Consider the following 22,467-nt stretch of genomic DNA (forward strand, 5'->3'; position numbering starts at 1 on the left):
ATATATATATAAATATCAGTTAAAATTTACTATTAAAATTGAGATTGGTATAAAATTTAAAATTGTTCATAATAGAACAAAACATAATAAACACAGAAGGAATATTTAGAAGTTTTAAATTAATATTCATTTAAAATATTTATATTGAAATGAAAAATTTAATTCTTTCTCCACTTATTTTAAATGTACATACAATACTTACATTATTATATATTATTCAAAAATATATTGCTAACTACAACTAACTTGCTTTAATATAAATAACAAAATAACTTAACCCATAAAATGTCAAGATTAAAAATTAACTTTGCCACGTCAAAATAACCATTATGTAAAAAAATTATCATGACATTTTTTTTTACTTTTAAAGGTGGAGATTACCCCTTGGCACTCAAGTATGCACAATATGGGAATGGTATTCAATAAAACTGTATGGGAGAGTATAATGGATTTAGAAGATCAGTTTTGTGCATACGATGATTATAATTGGGACTACTCTTTGCTACATCTCTCGCAAAATAGACCTGGAAGGGAAAAATTTAAAGTAATTTTGTGTAAGGGTCCACGGGTTTTTCATATTGGAGAGTGGTGAGTGATGTTTTTTTTTGTATTTATGTATATAATAAATTTAAGTTTTAATCATACTACAGCTATCAAACTTTAATAGATTTTCCTTTTTTATTAATAAAGTGCTTTATATTTTGTAATACAACAGATAAAATTCTTTATTGGACAATTGAACTCAATATTTGTATCGAACCCGCAACCAGTCGCGTTTATTAAATATATTTATGAAATGACCCTTTGTGCCTTTGCGCCTTTTTTATATAATGATATTATTTTTCATATTGATAATTTTTTTGTATATACTATTTATAGGTAATAAAGCATACTATTATTATTATTCTCGTCATCACTATTCAATTTGTATTTCCATTTCAGCGGTTTTCACCACAAAAAATCTAATTGCAACGCTTCAACAGTAATAAATAAAGTGCAAAAGTTATTACAAGATGCTAAATCTCACCTCTACCCATATAGAGTGACTGCCACTGTTAGTGCTGGCGGCGCGAAGCACAATAAGAAGTTGACTAAAGGAAACGGTGGGTGGGGCGACTTGAGAGATCAAGAACTATGCACGAACATGACAAGGATAGGTCGTCAAATGAGTAAATATATATATTACGCGTAACCACATCCTATACCAAAAACTAACCTAATAATAAATAATAACGTGTTTAAAAGAAGTATATTTTGACAGCCATTTTGTTTTCTGACATTTCCGTCCGACATTTTATTATTTGTGATTTTTTTATTAAAGTAAATATGGGCATTATATTACTTTATTATTAAGAAGTAAGATTTATTTATTTTATTAATAAATTGAAAAAAAGATCTGTTATATTCATAATATTATTTATATTTTAAACACGCACATTTTTATTTTTCATTAATTCATTAACTGTATATAAAATAGCTGTCAAAATAAGTTAATAAATAATTAATATATATATTATAGTTATAATAATATAAAATAAATTGTTATTTTTCATAAAAAACCAAACGGTGCTTCGATTTAAAGTTACTAATTGTTTTTTTAATAAGTTTCTGAACATAGCTATATAATATATGCAGTATTCCTATAGAAAATGGTAAATTAAGAAAAAAAAACTATATTTTCTATTTATTTTTCTTATTAATTATTATTAAATAAATAATTAACTCTGACAGTGAGACAGCGTTTGACGGTAAATTCGAAGGTTGTCGGTTCGTTCTCACTTGTAGGCAAATGATTTTTTTATATTCTCGCTCAGGCCAGAAAATGGGCGGGCATTGAGTTCTGCTATACATTCCGCAACCAGTCGAAAATTAGGCAATGCATAGGACGGACCGTCTTAACACTAAATTATCGTTGTCTTCCCTGCTATATGCGATACAGATATAGCGTGAAGCTATTAAAATATTTTCTTAATTTATCATTGTATTATCGATGTCTCTCTTTCGCTCTATATATGTAAGGAAAGGAAAGAAACAGGTCTTGAATTATTATTATTATATAAATATTAAAGTACAGTTAACGGTGAGTCGTGGCTAGCCCTGTAGTTAGGTGTAGATAGCTGCGCATATATATTTTTTGGTTTTTTCTTAGTTTCGATTATTTTATTCCTCAGCGGAAGTAAACAATTACACATTGTTGTCAAAAGTTGAGAAAGCCTAACTTGAGGGTAGCTAACGACTCCTCGACCGTACTGTATACAACTTATATAAAACAACTAAACAGACAAATATAAAGAAATAACGGATTTTTATACGGTTTTTTTTATTAATAATATTTTTTTGGCCCATCCAGTTTTTTTTGGCCATTTCTTTTTATAATAGTCTTTTTTTTATTGTCTCTTAAAAATATTTGTGTTAATATTTCAGTCTTAGACAGCTTTTTGAATTTTCATAATAATAAAAAAATTTGTAGTTGGCGTATTGTACCATTTTTTTTTCTTATTAGACATTTTTTGGGTTCCGCCTTTACTTTTATTAAAGGTAAAAGGATTACGTTACAGGATTACGTTGTTGTTCTCTACCATTTATCTTAAAAATGCGTCGAAGTATAAAGCTGAAATTAATATCAAAAATTGAAGTCTATGGTCGCTTAAGAACAGAAAAAACAAACTTCTAAGTCACCGCAATGAAAACATACATATGTAAATGATCGCATGTTTTGAAACCGTGACAACTGGCTTTTGTTGTAATATTCATATAAAAAATAGTTAAAAAAAATTGCTCATAGCAATTGTTTATATAAAAAATAGTTAAAAAACTTATGTGTGTTTATCAGTGTGTTTTCAAAATGTCGACTAAGTAATTAAGTTTGCCAACTTTTATGTTGTTGGAAAGACTCGAACTTAACCCATTTTTTATAAAGTAAGATTTAATAATTGATACTGTCAAAAGAGACCAGGTGGGCATAAAAATTGTTTTTTGTATATATATTTTTTTTATTTTAAGTTATTTTTATCCTTTTATTTTAAAATTAATCTCTTGATGTTTATGTTTTCACACACGTCCACTAAAAAGTACTTATAATATTAACAATAGAATGTAAATATTTTTTTATTCTTTTCTTTTTTAATTCAATGTTTTTTATTTTTCTTATTTTATTGTATTAATTGATATGACACAACAAAAAATGTGGCTGTGTATTTTTTTGTTAAAATTTTAAAAATAATAATTAATAGAAAACTACACGAATTGTAACAGATAATAATAAAACGTACATAATTATATATGTATTCAATATTAGCAACAAATAAAATAACAATTAAAATGCAATGCTGATTTTCAACAAAGAAAAAAGGTTGTTGATTCAGTTTATTTGAACAATACCTACATTTCTATGTAAGTTTTTGTTAATGTTATGTAATAACAAAAAAATACATAAAAATGATTATAATTTGTTCTTTTTATTTATATCACATAATATTGACATGTACACATTTTTTCAACGAAAAATTGCGGCATTGATAAAAACTATGACCCACTTCTTCTTTTTATTATGAGAATAAAGGCGAATAGTAGATTTTTTGTAATAATGAAAAAAATATTGTAAGGTAACAATAAATGTTTCGACATCGAATATTAAATATGTACGTATATCTAATAGTGCACAGTATTTTTTAACTGTGGCAACATTTTGTCAAATTTAGATAAATTCCAGTGGTTGATTAATAAAAACAGTGAATTTTACTTTTTTGTAAGATAAAAATAGTAGCTTTTAGTAAGAACACTATTATTATTGCGCTATAACCGCCTCTATCGCTCATTGAAAGTCCCGTAGTAATCGGTTTAGCGATTCCAAAATGAGCGCGGACAAATAGAAAGGCAGACAGAGACAGGCACTTAGTGGCAAAAAGTGGCGTTCAGTTCCGCCACTCAACACGCAATGCCTTCAGAATGCGGCGGAAAGTGAGGAACGGAGTGTTAACACTATGTTGTCACACTGTTGTGTGCGGAATACAACTTTTTTTGCCGAGTTACCTAACTTTTAGATAAGCTGATAACAAAATCGCTGATGAACTCATCAGATTTAGACTTTTTTTTCTAACCACTGATATTTATCTACTTTTATTTTATTTTCAAAAATATTTAAACTTTATCAGAAAACAATAACACCGATAGAAATAAGAATTTTTATATGAACAAGCACCATAAATGTAAAGAAATTGGTCTTAACAGAGTTTTTTAGCGAATCATTGATGTTTTTTAGTTTTTTTTGATTTGAATTGTACACGTTTTTTTCTTTTTGTTTTATTTTTTTAAGTAAAGTTTTTACTTTTTTTAGTTTGTGAATTTATAGAACTGTCAAACTTAATTTTTTGAAGTGTATTGTAGATTAAATATAATATTTGTACGCATTTTATTTTAATTTTGAATGTTTGGTTTGTTGGAATATATATAATAAATTAATCTACAATACAGATAATTTTTGAGATTTTTTTGTTATTATATTTTAATTGTTTTTTCCCTTATCATAACGTAAAAATTATCTAGCTTCAAAAATATTTCATGTAAATGTCTGTATGCTAACATGCTAGTCAATAAGAAGATTTGATTATTTTTAACATATAATATCTCTAACTTAAAAGTACTTGAAATAGCCAAAGATTGTTATATGTCAGAAACATATTTTATTACAGGTGCAAATAAAATTGTTTGGAAGATTTGAATTCGAACTCGAAATATATTTATTAATTTACTTTTACAAATTCATTCATTGTTAAAAATAATCAAATTTATTATACGCAAACGGTATATACGGTAAGTGTGAATTAGCTAAAAAAATAAAAGAATTTGTACGAAAAAAAAAACAAAAATAATAACTATTTTTTATTTTCCCTGCACCATAAAAACACTCTGTATTACATAAATTAACTGAAAATTATATTAAAATCTATTAAAAATATATTATATTTTTATTTATATTATTAACTAGAACTCTATGCCTGCGACTCTATGTAGACAAAGTTTGTCAAAATACAACAGTGAATATTGCTTCTAAATCGGTGAAGCTGTTTCTACTTCACTGACAAATATAAAACAACATTGTGATTCTTTTTATATATCTTCCAAGTACAGATAGCGCCCAGTTACATTTTTATACATAATAATAATCTAATTAAGTATATGAATAAAAAAATAGTTTATTTTTTTTCAATTTCCATTAACTTCAATTTTCAGATCTTTAAGTGGTACTAATTTTGGGGCATCTTGACTTTCACAAGCGCAGTAGCAGTTTTTGCTATTCATAGGTCCTTGTGGCAGTATTAGTAGCTTCAAATTCATGTTTACTTGCAGACCTTTCAATGTGCCTAAAAGGTAAATAAAATACGTTAACTTTACATTGTAGAAATAATATGGCGCCGACTGTTGTAGGTTCGATTCCCACTCAAGGAAGAGAATTTTTTGTATTTGACAATGTCGGTTTACAATTTTCGGATAGTTTATAAATTTACGAGTAAGATTATAAACTAACGGTGTTTATAATTTACGGTTACATTACGGTGTCATATTTCTAGAGGATTGAATTATTATATATTAGTATTTTCATTTCTTGGCTCTGGCACTAAAGCAAAGGCCCGGCGTTGAGTTCTCTCACTCCGCCGAATTCAGGAGGCGTGTTAAGTGGCGGGACTCAACGCCGCGCTTTGCCTTGATACGGAGCGAAGAAATGGAAATATAAATTTAAATAAATATATAATTTCGTCGAGTGATAGTGTCAATAATCATCATAACTATTATTAGATATTTTTTTATTTCGCGTTGTATCCCGCATATAGCAGGGTAGGCAGAGGGAACTGAGTGTTAAGACTCTCGGTCACCCATAAACCGCCTAATTTCTGCTTATTGAGTGGCAGAAATAAACAATGCGATTTGTCTATACCGGAGCGAGAGAACGAAAATTACTTGAGCTCCTTGAATGGGAATCTAATTTACAACAGTAGTGTTAACTTTCAGACGCTGAGCCAGGACGGGCCAGGACTTATTATAAATACATTTTAAGAAGCAGGAAATTTATTATTATCATACCTATAATTCCCGAAGAATGATCTCCACTATGCCCAGGGGCAGTAGGTTGTGGCCCGGACCCAGATTGACTATCACTTTTAGATTTCCCATCTCCTGATGATTGTTCCGAAGGCGATTTTTGATTTGCAGAACTTTGATTATTAGCAGTTTGCGATTTATCGTGAGAATCCGGGGCAGAAGAAGAAGCTTGATCACTAGGTTGATGATCATCAGATGAAGGGGATTGTGGTTTGTCATTAGGAGAAGCTGGTGACGTTTGGTCATTAGGTTTCTGTTCGTCGGGTGTTTGTGATTTATCACTGGGGACAGTTGAAGATGATTGATCACTGGGTTGTTCTCCATTGGATGATTGTTGATGACCATTCGTAGAGCTTGACGACTCATCGCTAGGTTTCTGTTCGTCGGGAGACTGTGGATTGTCTTTAGGAGAAACAGAGGCCGGAGTTGATTGATCTCCCGATTGTTCCCCCTTAGGCGATTGTGGTTGGCCATTAGGATCTGAGGATATTTGTTCTCCACTAGGAGAATGTGTTTGCTCATTAGGAGTAGCTGTAGAAGGTTGAGCCTCCGATTCTTCACCATGAGAAGATTGTGTTTGCTCATTTGGAGAAACTGTGGATGATTGTTCTCCTGGTTGTTCTCCATTAGGCGATTGTGATTGCTCATTAGGAGAAGCTGTAGAAGATTGATTTCCTGATTGTTCGCCATCAGATGTTTGTTGTTGACCATCAGAAGCTGGGGATGGTTGACTGCTGGGTTGTTCTCCATTAGGAGATTGTGGTTGCTCATTAGAAGAAGATGTGGAAGGTTGGTCTCCTGGTTGTTCCCCATTAGACGATTGTGGTTGGCCGTCATGACCTGAGGATTGTTGATGACCGCTGGGTTGTTCTCCACTAGGAGAATGTGGTTGCTCATTAGGAGAAGCTGTAGAAGGTTGAGCCTCCGATTCTTCACCATGAGAAGATTGTGAATGCTCATTTGGAGAAACTGTGGATGATTGTTCTCCTGGTTGTTCTCCATTAGGCGATTGTGATTGCTCATCAGGAGAAGCTGTAGTAGGTTGATCTGCAGGTTGTTCACCATCAGGTGTTTGTTGTTGACCATCAGAAGCTGAGGATGATTGACTGCTGGATTGTTCTCCATTAGGAGATTGTGGTTGCTCATTAGGAGAAGATGTGGAAGGTTGATCTCCTTGTTGTTCCCCATTAGGTGACTGTGCTTGGCCATTAGGATCTGAGGATGGTTGACCGCTGGGTTGTTCTCCACTAGGAGATTGTGTTTGCTCATTAGGAGAAGCTGTGGATGGTTGATCTTCTGGTTTTTCCTCATTAGGCGATTGTGGTTGGCCATTAGAACCTGAGGATGATTGATCGCTGGGTTTATCTCCACTAGGAGCTTGTGTTTGCTCACTGGGAGAAGCTGTGGAAGATTGATCTCCTGATTGTTCCCCATTAGGTGACTGTGGTTGGCCATCAGGACCTGAGGTTTGTTGACCGCTGGGTTGCTCTTCAACAGGAGATTGTGGTTGCTCATTTGGAGAAGCTGTGGATGATTGGTTAGGTTGTTCTCCATTCGGTGACTTTGGTTCGCTACCATTTTCTTGCTGATTAGATTGATTTTGTTGTTCTGTTGTTGATGTAACAGGTTCCTCTGTTGTTGTTGTAACAGATTCCTCTGCGGTTGATGGAGTAGGTTCTTGAGTTGTTGGTGCTTGTGTTGTTGTAGTAGTGGTCGTGGTTGTTGTAGCGAGTTTAAGTCTCTGAGCTTTAATATATTCTATTGCGCTGAGGATATCTGTAAATTAATTGGAATCTCTTTAGTTGTGTTTGTCTAATAATAATTGACGCTGAAGAGACAACTGATAATTTTCTTGAATAAGCGTACTATTAAAATAATGTAATTAAACTATAATAAAATGCATGGGTATCGCTAGTACAGTACTTTAAGCATTCGTGTTGTATTCCGCACATAGCAAACATAGCAGAAGGAACCTACTGTTAAGTCACCCCTTTCCCCACAAACTAATTTTCGAGATATTGTGTGTTGAGTGGATATTATACCGATCTTTGCCTTTTTAACTGAGCGACAAAATTAAAAAGTTAATCCCCCAGTCTACAGTATAACGCTGTGCCCGTGTGCCAGGACGGCTTATATCTTATCAGCTATGTCTTCATCTTGTATTTACTTACTGTGTTGTTTTGTTGCATGTGGCAACCCTCGTATAGCATGTATTGGATCTGAAATAAGAAAAATATTATAGAACTTACCCTATACCAATGAGAAAAGAATGATATAAATACGACCTACAGCTTAAACTAGACGAATCCTGATATCAATTAATAAAGCTGCAAGCATTTTCCATTTGATTCGAGATTGTTATTACATATATCATATATGACTTTGATATTAAATATATATACACACACATATATATATATATATATATATATATATATATATATATATATATATATATGTATGTATGTATATATATAAGAATTTATTCCTTTGAGTGGGAATCGAACCCAAAACCGTTGCATTTACAGTCGCACCTTTATGTCCCAGCGCCACGAATTGTAGCGGACCTCAACGCAACATTGTGTCTTACCAAATATTTCTTTTTGCCTAACACACCCGCAACCACCGCGTTTACAGTGTCGCTGTTCCACTAAACATACAGGTTATAGGCTATACAGACAGGTACAAATGTATGCTTCAATCTTAATAAAATTCACGCCGTCCATTCTAGGAGTACAAAGTAGCTACGTACCGTGAATTCTGGTGTACTCTTCGGCCACCTCTAAAGCATCTTCTAGCACTGGAAAAAATATCATAATATGAAAAAGTTCTGAAGTAAAAAGTATTAAAATACTTGTAAAAACTTTTTTGTAATAGTAATTAAGTACAGGGTGAGTCATATTGAACTTTCCGGTTTTGGAAGGACGTTGCACGAAGAAGGGAAGGAGTAGAAGGGTGGGGATGGTGTCATTAGACGCGCCATGACATGCAGTTTTAGTGTGAGCAATGGCTTGGTCGGGACAACATCGTGCGTTCGTAGTTGAAGAGTTTATTAAAAATGGCGGCTCCGTGATCACAACACAGCGTGCGTTCTCCTCTGCTCGGTATTGCGACATGCTTGAAACTTTTCTGAAACCGAAATTGGAGGAATTAACGCAGAATCATGACAACGATAACATCTGGTTCCAACAAGATGGTGCTACAGCCCATACATCCAGGCGTTCAATGGAAATCCTGCGACAAATGTTTCCCGGTCATCTCATTTCTTTGCGAGGTGACGTTGGGTGGCCGCCGAGATCACCTGATTTAACCCCCTGCGATTTCTTTCTCTGGGGTTACCTGAAGGAAAAGGTGTACACGCATCGTCCCCGAACCATCGATGAACTGAAGGCTGCAATCACGGAAGAAATCAATGCTATTCCGCTGAATATGACTCGACGACTAATGGACAACTTCCGGGAAAGGCTTCAGCAGTGTGTGGTCAATGGAGGTAGACATTTACAGGATATCATTTTTAAAACCAACTAAATTAAAACTGCATGTTATGTGCTTTCAAACAATAAAATATTTTTTACTGCATGTCGCTTTGTTTTTAATACACACCTTATTGAAATCGGAAAGTTCAATATGACTCACCCTGTATTACCACGATCATTTTTTGTTGTAAATTTCTACCGACTTTATGTATTTAAATTAGATGAAATTAAATCATCTTCACACTGTATCTCGCACACAGCAGGGTACGCATAGGGAACCTGAGAACCTAGTTCAGTACTCTGTTCCTATTAATATACTTCCGTTAAGTTTAAGACTCGTGTTGAGTGGCGGAACTCAACAATGCGCCTTGCTTGGTTACCAGTGCAATAAATCGAAAATATTCAATACTTTATTGTGGGAATCGAACCCACAACTATTGTTTTTATAGTCGCATGCTTATGTCCCTGAACATCAGGTTTGGTTTTGTTTCATATTCTAAATTATTTGACAAGTTAATACTTACAGAAACGTGGACTTAAACTGGTGAACGCTTCAAGGAATTTGATTACGTCTAGAAGAAAAAAAAACAAGTTATTAGTTCTATTTAAATACAATACTCGTTTAGTGTGTATTTCACATGGCAGTAAGAATAGTTCTTCAGGTAGTTCGTGCCCATAGCAGAAATAAAATAATTTTAAGACATTTTAATTAATATGTCTTAAAACTTACTAAAACTCAATACCTATAATGTTTATTTTTATTTGATTGGATTTGGCCCAGAATATTTTTTTTAATTCGAATTATTAATATAAATTCGTGGTTCCTGTGATTAGTGCGTTCTACCAAATTACATTTTAGCTTCATAATATTAGTTTAGATTTCTACTTTTGGTAAGGGAGGACAGTTACTTACCCATTTGGACTACGTGGTGAATAGTATGGATCGAATCGAAGAAACCTGTAAGAAATGTAACAAATAAATTAACTTACCTACACTCAAATGATAGATTGATTAAGAAGTTTATTCTTAGAATATTTATCAAATCAGTGCAGCATATTAATATTTTTCATTAATTTATTTATTTGCTATATGAATTTATAAAAAAAATGTCGTTTATGGTTTAATTATTAATTTAATCACACTGTACATAATATACATAGATTATTTGATTGATGCTTTATTATTTTAACCACCAATACTTTAATTGATGATTGATGACCAACAATAATCCTCGGCCGACCCCGGCGGCCTCAAAAGTACTTCATAAAAAATATTTTAAGATTATGTTTTCTTTTAGAATAAAATGATATGGCCGGATATCTCTTTTAGTAAACCCAATAAATACATACCGTGTACTTTCAACAGTTCTCTTATTTTTTCCACCGCCAATCGCAAATTGGTAGTGTTTGTGAACTTCATAAGAGTTTGGAAGAAATAGATGAAGTCGACCGAAGAATATGTCTTCATTTTATGAATAAACAAGAAGATATCTGAAATTGTTATATAAAATATAATATTTTAAAATGTAATTTGCATGGTTCACGCTTTATGTTTTATCCCGCAATATAGCGGAATAGGGAATGGAGAAGATATTAGGTACTAGTACTAATTTTTAAACATTATCTCCTTCCCTGTTCCCTCTTTTATAAGCTAAATGCGTGTTGAATGGAACATACAAATATGCTAATGGCTAATGTCTGTATTTGGCTAATCTTATCCAAATAGACGACACTAAGTGTAAGACACTAAGCAATTCTCCAGTTCTTACAAAACGGGTACTGAAAACTACTCATTCCTGGTAGAGAGGACGGAGGACGGGGACCTACTACTATTGTGCTTATATTTATTTACATACCATTGATGCCGGTCACTGACACTACGACGGTCCACGCTTCATGGAGAGCTGGAAGAAACGAATATTACATCATGGCGATTATTTCCATTGGTAAAAATTAATAATTTTTAATTAAGTATTAATTAAATTAAAATTATTATATAATTATATATATTTTTTTAGCTTCATGCTGTATCTCTGTATGAGGCCAGTCGTGGCGCAGGAGCACAAAGTGTTACTGTAAACCGATTGGTTGTGGGTTCTAGTCCCAATGGAGGAGATGAAATATTTATTTAAATTTTATATTTCCATTTCTTCGCTCTGGTGTCGAGGCAAAGCGAGTTGAGTCCTGCCACTCACGCAATGCCTCCAGAATTCGGCAGAATGTGGGTGTGGGTTGGGTCATTTGAGTCTAAAACTTATTAAATATTAATTAAGTAATTTCTCTTACACTTGGTGCCAGTGAAGGAGATTAATTTTCTGAAAATATCCAAAACGTCACTTTTACCACTTTTCAATTGTATTTCATTCAATGTTTCCAAAAACGAATCTGAAAGAAAACAAAAAAATATATTAAAATCTAAATAAAAAACCGCAGCGTTTGTTGATTCGAGACCCACTCGGGTGGATGAAATATTTTTATTTCCTAACGCTTTTAACAAGGCACAGAGCGGCGTTGAACTCCGTTATTCAACGGTATGTGGGAAACGGAGTGTTTTAAATACATGAGCTTACCTCTGTTATTTGCGGTATACAGCATGTATCGATTTTATTTGCTCTTTTTACTTACAATTTCTAAATGTTAGTCCTCTGATGGAATCACGACAGTCACTCAGATTCTTAGTTTGAGTTATATCCAATAAGGCTCCAAGAAATTGTAGAGGATCGCGTTTTTTAGTTATTTTGTTGACTATCTGGAATACTTTTATTATATCTGGAAAATAAATCATTTGAATAGTTAATACAATTTTTTCAATTACAAAATTAACTTCTATTCTATGTCTATAATGGACATGAGAATGGTAGGGAGTCCGTGCCCACGCCAGAACTTTAAACAAAATACTAAGACAAAAAAAATGGAAAATTTTAATATAGAAATATCAGATAATAACTGATATTTGTCGCTTCTATTATTCAGACCGTTTATGAGGTGCGCCCGGTGCATGATGCCCTCCCGTGTGCCCCCCCTACTACGCCACTGAGAATAGAACAAGAGATATCCCTTTCTCGTTCTGATATATTTTATGAGAATAAAATGTAGCAGATCAGCGTCGGTTAGTAGTATTTTTGTAGTAGTTTGTTTACTTTATTGGTATCTATCTATTCGTAACTGCGTCACACGTAATATAATATGGATACAAATCGAAAATATGGATCAAATGAAAAAATATCTTACGCCTAAATTGCTTTTTATGTATGGGTTTGGAATATTCTACCCTATATGCTGCTCCCGTAAAAGTAGCGTTGGGCAGCTAGAAATCATGCCTTTTTGAGAGATTCCTAGCATAAAGTTCTCAAAGCCTTAAAAACAATCATAGATGACATTCGCACGCTGCTCCACTCCACGCTTGCCTCAAATATATTTAAAAAAAATGTATATAAATTCTCAAACTCACCTCTCTGACCGAAGATCCTAAGGAATTCAGTTTGTACGTGCTCCAAGTCAGTTTTATTAGTCATCTGATACAGTGTTTCCAGTACTATTTTTAGACCTGGAAAAGGGAAGAAGAAACAAATATATAAGTCAAAATAATTCCAACGGCAGCTTCACGATGTAACCCACCACCATCCCAGATACATTACGTGAAATAAAATAAAATAAATATTATAAAAAACATAAAACTCGTCAAAAATTCATTAGTACTAACAATCGGGAATATAGTTCGGATTATTCGAAGCCCGTAAAATTTAAATTCAAATTAAACCCTGTTTAAGTCGGATTTTACGAAAAAATAATAATAATAATTTACATTACAAAAAATATATATTTTATAAGGAATTTCCTTATAAAATATTTTTTTTAATTTCTAAAATATTACCATCTTCATTGATACTTACTGACTCTGCCAGTCTCTTGTAGTAGTTCTTCCAATGCGTATCGTAAATCTGAAATTGAATTTGGAATCATATACATATATACATATACAACACAAGTAAACCACTGACTATCCAGTTATTAATGTTTTTATGGCCAAATGGCAGGAGGCCCCTGGTCTTCTAGAGACTGATATACAAGGGCATCATTCGACCGGTTCTCTTATATGGCAGCATTTGTTATCAAATGCACCAACGCTATCTCGGCACACTCAGAAGCTTTGCGTTGGGGAAATAATGTTGAGATGGATGTAAGTGGCGGCGTAACGCGGTATGACTGCATACGTAACATTCTTTCGAGGTAGGTTTGAAGTCCGTGACGAAGCGCAAGAGCTTTAGAGCTTTAGCCACTACGTCGCCGCCGCCGCCAGACATCGGCCACGTTGCGCGCCAACATAGGAACTATGTCAGATGGAAGTGCCTTGCTATATCAGTCCTTGGAGAGAGATCTCCCGAACGCCCAAAGAAGCGCTGATTGATTGTCGTGATGCAGGATATGAGAGCCATTAGTCTAACCACCGAGGACATTAAAGACTGTGCAAAGTAGAGTAGGTTGAGCCAAAAGACAGGCCCTGGAAAACGCCGGGATTAATGTCAAGAGGAAAGAGAGTATAAGACGGTACTTACGTGACAAACCAGTAACTTGTTTTATAAGATTAATGCATTCGGCGAAGGTTTTCCTTCTAACTACATTTTTGAAAGCGACGACTGCTTCACTAATATCTGAAATAACGTTTAAAATATATAATAATTGAATTTTTTCAAACATTTATATCCCAAGGAAAAAAATTTCAGTAATACATTTATGTTATACATTTTGATAGAGAGATCAACGGTTGTGTATGGGTAGAGTAAATCAGTACCTATCCATTTTTAAACTTACCACTACTTCTCATTACAGATATCAAAACATTAAACGTCGCGTTCCAGTCTGAAAACAAATATCAATAAATTAAAATATACTTAGGTACTTAAAAAGTTATTATTCTACAAGTTCTTAAGATTTGACCTTAAGGTAAAATTACAGTTTTGTATAAGGAGAATGAGTCAGAGGTTACTTTAATTATCCATATTATATCCTAAAGACCATAAGTATGAACTTACCAATTTCTGACTTCAAAGCTTCATAAACGCTGGGGAACTCAGAGGAACCAACGCCTCCCGTTAATTTTTCAATTTGACGTTTAACCGCTTCAACACCTGACAAACAATTATATACTAATTATTAATTATCAATAAAAATTAAATAATTTATTAATTCTCTTAAAACTTATAACATAGTGTTTACATTGCTTTGCATTCTATTTCAGAGGCCAGTTGTAGGTTTGATTTCCACTCAAGGAAACGATAAAATATAATTATTGAGGCTTTGGCAGCGAGGCAAAGCGCGGCGTTGAGTTCCACCACTCGTACGTATGAAAGTAGGGAACGAAGTGTCTTCATGCCAACCCTGCTATGTGCGAGACACAGTAAAAAAATCTAAAACAGATTTTTCTCTTTCCACCAAATACCAAATCCCAGCGCGTTGAGTGACAGAGCTTAACTCCGCGTTTTATCTTCCCGGGGCGGACAAAATTATTTATTCCTTTGAGTGACAATCTCACTGCGCCATAATGCCCTCCATTATTAGGTAGATTAAATATCAACAACACTCGTGAGAACACAGCACGGTCCACGGTGGACTCGAGTTCGACGTGAGCATCAATTAATTATTCGGACATACCTTTTGCGTGTTCCACTTCATGATCAAAGAACTCGATGATATCTGACAGGTCTGAAACGAAATGTATAAATATTATAAACGTAAAAAATTACATGCTCATCTCAGGAAGTGCTGGTTCAAATTGATTTTCTTTTAATATTGGATAATCCATTTATCTAGGTAAGCAAAAAAAAAGCGGAGAGTTACTTCCCGCACTTTGAATATGTTATACGTCATACACAACGAGCAGTTTCAGTATATCCAAGCCACAAATAAATGTAGTCAATAAAAATATCTAAATAATAACTTGGTTTTGCAAAAGTATCAAAAGTATCAAATATATAATTTTACTTTGTGATACAGAATTAATATATAATTATGTTTTATTTTAATATCTATACTCTATACTAATATAATAAAGTGGAAGAGTTTGTTTGTTTGTTTGAACGCTAAGATCTCTGAATCTACTGGTCCGATTTACTATGTTTTTATTTTATATGAAAGCTGCATTCTTCAGAAGTGCTATAGGCTATATAACATTACATTACACATATAAATTAATATATTAAAATACTTTCTAATTTAACATGCAATTTATTCTGCCATGTTAATAACAACCGTCGCGTCGCTACGCAACCGTTACCGCGACATTTTGATATTCATCCTTATGAAAATAAATATAATATTCACTCTTAGCATTTCATCTAGATTGAAATTACAGTTTACTGTATAACATTCTAATAAATAATTAAGGAGATGTCACTGATTCGAAATGACCTAACCTTCGGGCGGTATAGTATGAGTATGACCGACGCGAACGGGCAGATGACGTTGACGGTTTTATAAATTTTCATACATTTTCGTACTATTGTTAATTTTATGTAATTATTTGCTGTTTATAATTAATTTAAACTACACTTTGGTTCTCTTCTTCTTTTCTTGGTGTAGTGTAAAGTTTGGTTCTGGGATTTTATTTGATATTGCTCGCAAAAATTATCCTATTTAATATAGAAAAATGTTTAGTTATTTCATAGAGACGATGTCTATGTACGCACGCACGGAAAACTTTAGGTACTTTTTCTAGTATTAAGAATATCCTTTAGTTACTTTTACTTCTTTTGTTGGTACATTTCAATAACTCTGATATTTTTTCGAATAATATGTCTCTACTTATTATTCTTTTTGATTATTTTAGCTTATATTTTCTAACTAATTCTGTTGAAAACTGAAAATAATTTCATAAATATATTTAAAAAATATTCTTATATTTCAAGAAGGCGTAGCCGCGTCCGGGTCCGCTAGTAATTCTATAAGTATGTAGTTTTACTTGAAAATGTTTTTTATTTTTATAGTGTGTAGTAAAAATTAAAATCATGTTTGTAATTTTTATGATCGTTATAATTTTACATCACATAAAATATTTTAAAACACCATGAAAATTCACTTACTGTTTCTTCCTGCTATCTTCTGTAGAATATCTATGACACCGTCGAAGTTATAGTGCCCGGTCAGATGTTGAATAATCTTAAACGCCTTTAATACATCTAGAAGTTCATGAACAAATAAATATATTACTTTTCGTTGAGGTATCTTAATTATTTTTTAGATGTGGGTTTAAAATATTTTCCCCTATATGCTGCTCCCGTAAAAGGGGTGCACGTCCTGTATACGGCTAAATATAGTTTGACAGCAAAAGCAATGGTTGTAAATACGGTCCTCATTGGGGGGTGCCCTGTTGAACTCTGCCACTCGACGTGCAAATTCTTCTCTCTTTGATTAAATATTAATTTATGTGATATTACTAACCTTGTTCGTTCGTAAGAATTCGTAGTAATTGCACTGCAATTTTTATATCTGTAAATAATAATAAAATATATGATTAAAAACTACAAAACTCAACACTCTTTCTACAGAAAACGTTCGGAGCTATAAATCATACGAGCCTAAACTCAAGTTGGTTACTAGTAACTTTTGAAGAGTTCCAATATTCAGGTTCTCGCTTTATCATCACACCAGCTCAGTGATAGGTACATATCATTGTATTGTCATCAAAGCTACGTAGTACAGCCAAATTCATACAATTCAAATCCATATTTTAGATATTATTATATAGTTACAAGTCGACCTTACAAAAGCAAGTTAAAAACACTACTCACTAGTATTTCCTTCCAATTGTTTAGCAAAACTTATAAAGTACTTGATTCCTCTTGTTTCTCTGATGCATTTAATGAACTCGTACACTTCCCTAGGATCTGAAAAAATATATATACAAAGCTAAAAATTATACCCATATGTAAGGTAACACATCAAAATCAAAATATCTGCATAATTAATACTTTAATAAAATAATAAATTCAAAAATAAAATAAGAAAGAAACAATATATAGAATATTTAATTTTATACTTACGTTGCAATCCACCAGTTGTCTTTATGTACGCTACAGCCTTAGTTTCATCTAAAAAAATAGAGTCGGACTGATAACCTCCTTTTCTTACAGAAGTCGGTTAAGACAGATATTTAAATATAATTAGAAATACAAAGTTAAAATATTTTATCAATAATAAAAAGAACGCATAAAGCAGGGTAGGTGGAGGGAACTTAGTGTAAAGATCAACGCTAAGCTTGTTACCAGACCGATGAAATAAACATATTAATTAATTACCTTGAGTGGCAATCGAACTCAGAACTGTCGTTGCTATCGCCTTCGGTCAGAATCTCATATTTCAATAAAACGAAAATTAATGACAACAAATGAATAATACGTTTAAGTTTTTTAAATAAATTATTGGTTTCAACTAAAACTATTAATTTATTCCTTTTATTATTCATTTTTAAACATTAAATCTTGTTTATTTTAAATAATTAATATGAGCCATAAAAGTTATTTAGTAAAATATAAAATGAAACTTATATTCATTTTGATATATATATATTGCATTTACTTATTAATTTCATTAATAAATATTTGATAATTATTATATTATGGAATATTATAAAAAAAACCATTTTGTCCTGTAGATATTATCGTAACTTTGTTATAAGTCATTATTGTAGTAAATACTTGTCTAACCAATAAGTTTAGCATTTTTTTTATTATTTTACATTCGTACATAGGTAATATATAAAAGAAGACAATTGAACCAAACTGTTATTATAAAATTGAAGGTCTCCTTGATCAAATAATAATTTCAGCAAATTTAATACAAAAACATCTAATGTACATAATTAGCATAATTTACGTCATATAATTGACATAATATAGTAATAAATTATTTATACAAGTGTTACACATCTTTTTTAAATTTAAATATAATATCTTGACACAGCCTGTTCATAAATTATTATTACCTTTGTTAAATATCTCAAGGAATTTTTAAGTCTGTAAGTTTTGTGTTATTAAATAAGTCGTAGTAACCTCTTTTTTTCACCTTCGCGTTGCATCCCGCATGCAGCAAGGCAGAGGGGGCCTAGTGTTAAGACACTCCGCTCCCCACTTTCCACCGAATTCTAGAGGCATCGCCGGGCTTTACTTCGACACCAGAGTGAAGAAATGAAAATGTTAAAAATATAATTTAAAAAAAAAACAATTTCTCAATGTTAATAAATTAAGTAAATAAATTTGATGATGTCTTATTTTTTTGACATTCATCGTACCTTACGTATGTATGTATGTTTTGAAATATGTTTTTTATAAAATAACAATTCTTACCTTTGAAAGTTGTTAGTTCATGAAGTATCTCTTGGATTTCGTTCTGATCTGAAAAAATTAATAGGATTAAAAGCGTTGTTTAAGTGGTGCCTCCATAACCTACACTTTGCCTTATAAATGTATTTCATTACTGTTGCCCACTTTCTACTGAATTCCCACCTTCCTCAAGAGCCTCAACACCAGAGCCAAGAAATAAAAATGTTGAATATTTAATTTCCTCGAGTGGAAGTCGAACCACACCGTAGTACGCCGTACGTGGTACCTGTATCACGACTAAACTATATTTCATAAAAATTATAATAAATAAAAAAAAAATACCAGATATTCCAAGAGCATCCTTCAACAATTGTGATATTGGATGATGCACAGCGTTTACTGCAATTAAAGATAGATAGATTTAAAAAGATAGATAGATTAGAAATATTTCTATTTAAATATAATCAGTTACATATAATCTTGTTTTTTATCATCACCTACCTCTGTGATCTCAAATCGAACCTCAATATATTTTTTTATATCTTCGCGTTGTATCTGTCATATAGCATAGTAGACAAAAATCGAGTGGAGGAACTTAATGCCGCGCGTCGCCTGCTTACCAGAGCTAGGATATGAAAATATGTATTAAATATTTCATTTCTTCGAATGGGAATCAAACCCAGAACATGTAATGTTTACTGTCGCACTCTCGTGCCCTTCCGCCACGATTGACCTCATTATCTGCTTTTTTTAAAGATATTACGTTTTCAGCGGAAAAAATTGAAGAAAATAATTTACTCCCGAGTGGGGTTTGAACCAATCATAACATTTTCTTCCAAGCTTCGACTTCTTTGTTTTCTCGAGCTTCCTTTTTTTTAATTGATATACAGAGAGGTACAATATAATAATTTATATTAGCTTAATAGCCTTTTTAATTTCTTCTTACCAACCGCAGATACAGCGCCACCTATCACACTATCAATTTTTTTTTCAAGATCACTAAAAAAGTTATGTTTTTTTTTATGCGAACCCTCGCTGATAACACTGCTTTGGGAATTTTGCACACTTTCTTCAGGTTTCTTAGAAATGGAGGCTGCAAGGTTATCACCATTATGATTCGCGGCATTGTGTTCGCTGGTGTGGTGGGATTGGTGTTGGGTTTCATGGTGCGTTACATGGCCATGGCTCGAGGATTTGTGTAGAAAATCTGTGAAAACAATCTCTTAATTTTTATACCCAACATTTTTTTTATATTTACCTTCAATGTGTTCTATTACAAAAACATAAGACTCTGCTCCTTTTTATTAGCTTCACAATATATTCCGCATGCAAATGATTAAACAGAGGGAACCCAGTGATAATGACACACCGGTTCCCCACTGTCCACCTTATTTTTGACACATTCCAAGTTGAGTAGCGGAACTCAACGCCGAGCTTTGTGTTGTTATCAGAACGAAGAAATTAAAATAATTTATTCCTCCGTTTGGGAATTGAACTTACAACCGTCGCGTTTACAGCCATACATTGCTATAATCAAAATTATCTAAATTCTAACCTAATTCACTTCTTTTCCTTTGCACAATTACCACACTATGCGGAGGACCTAAAACATTCAACAGCTTAAATATTATTCATATCATATTTCTACAGTGGCCAGCAGTGGCCAGCAGTGGCCAGCAGTGGCGCAGGGCACGAGCTTGTACCTAACTGTAAACGTGACAGGTTGTGGGTTCGTATCCCGCTCAACAAATGAAATATCTAATTCATTTTTTTCGCAATGGTGACGAGGCAAAGCTCGGCGTTGAGTTCCGCCACTCAAAACGCAATGCCTCTTGAATTCGGTGGAAAGTGGGGAACAGATTCTAATGGGAACGGAGTGTCTTAAGAGCGTGTTTCCTCTGCCTACTCTGCTATGTGCAAATACAGGGTAAAGCTAAAAATATATATTCCTATATTTTTTAAATAAGATACGAATGTGTAGCCGTATTTAAGTTTTATACATTTCGGAAAGAAGACTTTTAAACCTTGATCACTTCCTATAAGTTTTGTTCATTAAAAACCATTGTAGGATGGACGGTGGCACGACGGTGGTGTGACGATACTACAGAGCTACACACTAAGTACACTAATTGAGAACTAAAGTCACATATTACGTTGAGTCAACATAATATGTGACTTGTGACTATATCACTTTCTTTGAATGAAATCGTTTAACTCCATTTCTTTTTCGTAACTCTTTTTATTCTTCTTTTTTTAACAAATAATACCAAAGAAATCAAAACACTTACGCAGTGGTTCCGGCGTAGCTGTCACGTAGACCTGCAAAAAACAAATACTTGTATAGATTACTAATAATATAATAGATATTATTTAAATAAATAATTATATCAATTATGTAAAAACGTAGTGACACATCAGTATTTTTTACATATGTTTATTATGGATATAGCAGGATAATTAGAATGAATTTAGTGCCTGCTCTACTTTTTTCACTTTCAACGTAATTTTGACTAAATCATATACAAATATAAAATAAATTTATTTTGTTGACGTGTCTCTCTATAAATATATTTGTAGATATATTTTTAACTTTTAAGCCTCCAAATATTTAAAAATGATAAAGTTTATATTGCTGGTTTCCAATTTAATTCTTTCTTTAATTACATTAATCATTTTATTGTATGAGTCAAAGTTCCTACACTACTTAAAGGTATACCAAAAAACTAGAGACCATATGTTGATATTAAATCATTATAAGAGTTAAATATTTAATGAATATTGTTTGAAAACATCAAAGAATTTATACATTAGATAAATATCCATAAACGGTAAATTCCCTATTTTAATATTTAAAAAAAAATCCATTTAAAACAAGATTTAATTAAAAAGTGTTAACGTTGCGTAATATCTTCAAAATGGCGGACACATGTCAATAATTCAATTATTTGACATAAACCAATTTATTGAAATACGCGATATAACAACTGAAATATTTACTCAATTCTATTAAAATTGAAATAGTAACACGAATAAATCAATAACAACAAAAAACACTGATAAAATAAGCACAAACACAAATAACACTGCACTATCACTGCAATAACGTCATTCTTCTGCTATTCTTTTGAGATATCCTCGAGATACTTTTGAGATACTTATAAGATACTTTGAGACACTTACGTGAAGAACAGCCACGATATATACGCAAATACGTATATCCATATTGTGGAGTGGATCTTTCCACATTAGTGTTAAATTTTAGTATTGAATTTTTATATTGTACATGGTGTTTGTTCTTAAACACTTGTACAAATATATTAATTGCCTTATTATATTTCACTTTAAAGGATGAATATTACTGAGAATTTTGAGGTAAGTTTTTTATTCTTTGGGATAGGTGTCGTACGTGAGACAGAGAGAATCTAGTGGTTAAGACACTCCGTTTTTCCTTTTTAGTTTTGAATAATAATTGCGTGGGATGTAGCAGAGTTCTAAGTGTATATACACAGTTGTGGCCTGTGTGCATGATGGGCACGTCGCAGCACTCCCATCATGCCCACAGGCCACAACTGTGG

At 32.6% G+C, this 22,467-nt stretch overlaps 2 protein-coding genes across 10 annotated transcripts in view; one reads left to right on the forward strand and one right to left on the reverse strand.

The window, feature by feature from the left end:
• Positions 1 to 22,467, forward strand: part of Mgat2 (alpha-1,6-mannosyl-glycoprotein 2-beta-N-acetylglucosaminyltransferase) — a 110,975-nt gene that overhangs the window by 25,041 nt on the left and 63,467 nt on the right. For 6 of the 9 annotated variants that reach the window (XM_085187235.1, XM_085187236.1, XM_085187234.1 and 3 more), the window contains 2 exons: positions 371 to 588; positions 943 to 4,955. In XM_085187235.1, the coding sequence (XP_085043361.1) occupies positions 371 to 588; positions 943 to 1,192 (468 nt within the window). In that variant the 3' untranslated portion in view covers positions 1,193 to 4,955. Of the gene's footprint in view, positions 1 to 370; positions 589 to 942; positions 4,956 to 22,467 lie in introns of those variants that run through there. The other 3 variants (XR_014878080.1, XR_014878081.1, XR_014878082.1) reach the window with 1 other exon arrangement.
• LOC146538685 (uncharacterized) lies at positions 4,869 to 22,114 on the reverse strand. Its single transcript, XM_085187086.1, has 25 exons — positions 22,105 to 22,114; positions 21,181 to 21,240; positions 19,839 to 20,099; positions 19,235 to 19,291; positions 18,917 to 18,964; positions 17,615 to 17,662; positions 17,363 to 17,458; positions 17,013 to 17,060; positions 16,655 to 16,750; positions 15,228 to 15,278; positions 14,609 to 14,704; positions 14,388 to 14,435; positions 14,132 to 14,227; positions 13,469 to 13,516; positions 13,027 to 13,122; positions 12,201 to 12,344; positions 11,862 to 11,960; positions 11,432 to 11,479; positions 10,926 to 11,066; positions 10,489 to 10,533; positions 10,100 to 10,147; positions 8,852 to 8,899; positions 8,271 to 8,318; positions 6,082 to 7,875; positions 4,869 to 5,363 (listed from the first exon to the last, which is right to left on the reverse strand). Exons 1-25 carry the CDS (start codon positions 22,112 to 22,114, stop codon positions 5,206 to 5,208), a joined length of 3,732 nt encoding a protein of 1,243 aa, XP_085043212.1. The 3' UTR covers positions 4,869 to 5,205.

Source organism: Heliconius melpomene, chromosome 6 (assembly GCF_056956725.1).
Source record: "Heliconius melpomene rosina isolate 202511_hmr_F chromosome 6, ASM5695672v1, whole genome shotgun sequence".
In the NCBI taxonomy this organism is placed as follows: Eukaryota; Metazoa; Arthropoda; class Insecta; order Lepidoptera; family Nymphalidae; genus Heliconius; species Heliconius melpomene.

Bases quoted from the DNA above. Each gene is read 5' to 3' on its own strand.
- LOC146538685 (XM_085187086.1), bottom strand. The intron at 15,279-16,654 runs GTAAGTGAATTT...ATTTCGTTTCAG, and splicing joins GAAGATAGCAGGAAGAAACA to ACCTGTCAGATATCATCGAG. The intron at 13,123-13,468 runs GTAAGTATCAAT...TCCCTTTTCCAG, and splicing joins ACAAGAGACTGGCAGAGTCA to GTCTAAAAATAGTACTGGAA.